Here is a 2,862-nt window from a genome sequence, read left to right on the forward strand (position 1 = left end):
TGTCTTACAGATATACATAAATAGAATATATATATATATATATATGTATATATATATATATGTATGTATTTATGTATGTATATATATATGTGTGTTTATGTTTATATATATAGTCATATAATCATATATTGTACCTACAGACTACAATACCACGAGGATGACTCCGCCCCACCCATCACCACTGTGTTTATAAACACGGACATGTTCTACGTGGAAATCGAGATCGAGAGCACAGGGGCTGACATAGCCACCGTTACCAAGGTTACCATCGCTCATACTGCGGAGGAAATAGAGACGCCACAAGTCAACCAGACCTTGACTAGCGCCTTGAGGTAGGGCTCTGTTTTGCATATGGATATAGCTTATCGGGTGGTGTCTGACTACATTAACTGTATAGAGTGCCTCTCCCTATAAATAGCTGAATGATATGCACTTTGGGTAGAGTAGACTGTATATGTGTGTTTGGTCTGCAGGTAGTTTTTCTATTTATGTCCTGCCCAGGAGGGTACCCAATCCTTGTGGCTCCCTATACTACATGGATTCCTGCGCTCGCTCTGTAGGTAGAAGAAACCTTACGCATATGGTCTATGTTTCTCTTTATTATATAGTGCCATAGTGAGATTGTACCATATCCACCATACGCGTATGGTCTATGTTTCTCTTTATTATATAGTGCCATAGTGAGCTTGTAGCATATCAACCTTACGCATATGGTCTATGTTTCTCTTTATTATATAGTGCCATAGTGAGATTGTAGCATATCACCCTTACGCATATGGTCTATATTTCTCTTTATTATATAGTGCCATAGTGAGCTTGTATCATATCATAGGGAAGGCTCTTGCGTATTCAGACGAGGTGTTTGACATCAATACTACAACTACATACCGAGCCATCTAGTGGTTCTAGCTACACCTTCGTCATACCTATAAAACAAGTGTCTAAACGCTCCTTCTAAGTGTAATACCAGACTCTACACTTGCCCACACTGGCTGTATCGCTAGGGTTGAGGCTACTATTCCGACCCCCACGGTTATAGCACCTAACTATATAGTCGTCTACATGTATTTATAGGCACCTAACCATAGTCGTCTACATGTATTTATAAGCACCTAACCATAGTCGTCTACATGTTATTTATAAGCACCTAACCATATAGTCGTCTACATGTATTTATAAGCACCTAAATATATAGACGTCTACATGTATCTATAGGAGAGGCGACTTCACGGCCCTATCGAAGCGTCTAGGTGAGCTGGCGGCGTTCTATGATGTGTGTGATGAAGATGACTCCAAGCAATCGCTGCTAGGCGTTTGGAGGGCTTTCCGAACCGACATCAAGCTGATATGCGATACAGAACAGGCAGCTTACACCAAAAACAAGAGTGGTAGGGCATACGTATCTATGCACAAAATATACTCAACCCATTACACGCACGCAGTAGCTGCCGTAGTATCTCGTTGGTATTTTGAGGTGTTTTGTGTAGTATCTCGTTGGTAGTTTGAGGTGTTTTGTATGGTATCTCGTTGGTAGTTTAAGGTGTTTGTGTAGTATCTCGTTGATAGTTTGAGGTGTTTTGTATAGTATCTCGTTGGTAGTTTGAGGTGTTTTGTATGGTATGGGCGTGTCGGTAGCTCCCGTAGTATCTCGTTGGTAGTTTGAGGTGTTTTGTATAGTATCTCGTTGGTAGTTTGCGGTGTTTTGTATGGTATGGGCGTGTCAGTAGCTTCCGTAGTATCTCGTTGGTAGTTTGAGGTGTTTTGTATGGTATCGGCGTGTACAGTGCGTGTGTATCGCTGTCAGAAGCGTTTGGGAAGCGTTCAGGTCAGCTGCCTGGCCAAAGTACGATATTTCCGCTGAAGTGTTAAAAAAAGGAATAGAACAGGTGGGTATGGTATTTAGAGCTGTTGCTTGTGCACGTTAATCTGTGCAGGCGTGTATTAAATCTCGCTCAGCTGGGGATTTGAGTGCGCACATACGTAGCTGCTGGCCTTTCCAACCCTAAAACCCTAAAAGAAACCCCCCCTGAAACCCTACTTAATACGCAAGAATACTTCGCACCCAAGCAGAGGCAACTGTTCAATATTGCATCGATTGGTACAGTCACACGCTTTTCGCTACACCTACCTACATACAGCGTCATCTAACCCTGTCTTGCTACAGAAAAGCGACCCAAAAACGTATAAGGTCTTCCGTGCAGTGTTGGAATAGGCGTATTGTATGGGTAATCCCTCAGTCGTGTCGCCACGCGAACGCTATATATCTACACTACCTACACAACACCTACCTACACAACACCTACCTACTTCATGTATTGCCATCGCTTGGCAATGGTAGGATAGTAGACACACAGCTATTTGACAATCTGCTATTCGTGATTTCACTGTAATGGCCCTGGCTCAGCTGCGGCTGTCGACTATACCCATTCGCAGCGTCGTGGTGCATCAGATACTTGCCTGCTATATCATCGTTGGCGTAGTCATAGGTGTAGTCAGCACGTAGTAAGATAGGTTTATCCGCTGTTCAATCAATCTTCCAATTAAAACTCTCGATCCCCATCACCACAAACCCCATGTATCTCGCTCAGCTGTAACGCCAAGTGAACGCATACGTAGTGGCCACGGTGTGCTCAAAGGGTTGAGTGACGACGAGCAGTTAATTGACCTCTCGTACTTTGTGGAGCCTAGAGAGGTAGCCAGGGTACAGTGCGTGTTGGATTCGAATCGGATATCAGGCTCAGGTACGAGAATTTGGATATATATATATATATATGTATATATATGTATATATGTATATATATATATATATATATATATAGAAGGTAATAAACTAGTTGTCTTCTATGTGTTATTTAAGTATAG

At 42.3% G+C, this 2,862-nt stretch overlaps 1 protein-coding gene across 1 annotated transcript in view; it reads left to right on the forward strand.

Annotated features, from left to right (window-relative positions):
* Nucleotides 1-2,741, forward strand: part of SARC_12654 (hypothetical protein) — a gene marked incomplete at both ends in the record, with an annotated part of 5,938 nt that extends 3,197 nt beyond the window's left edge. The window contains 3 exons of the mRNA XM_014293234.1: nucleotides 141-332; nucleotides 1,216-1,388; nucleotides 2,589-2,741. Coding sequence (XP_014148709.1) covers nucleotides 141-332; nucleotides 1,216-1,388; nucleotides 2,589-2,741 — 518 coding nt within the window. The remainder of the gene's footprint in view (nucleotides 1-140; nucleotides 333-1,215; nucleotides 1,389-2,588) is intronic.
* Between the last annotated feature and the right edge of the window lie 121 nt (nucleotides 2,742-2,862).

Source organism: Sphaeroforma arctica (assembly GCF_001186125.1).
Source record: "Sphaeroforma arctica JP610 unplaced genomic scaffold supercont1.2476, whole genome shotgun sequence".
Lineage (NCBI taxonomy): Eukaryota > Ichthyosporea > Ichthyophonida > Sphaeroforma > Sphaeroforma arctica.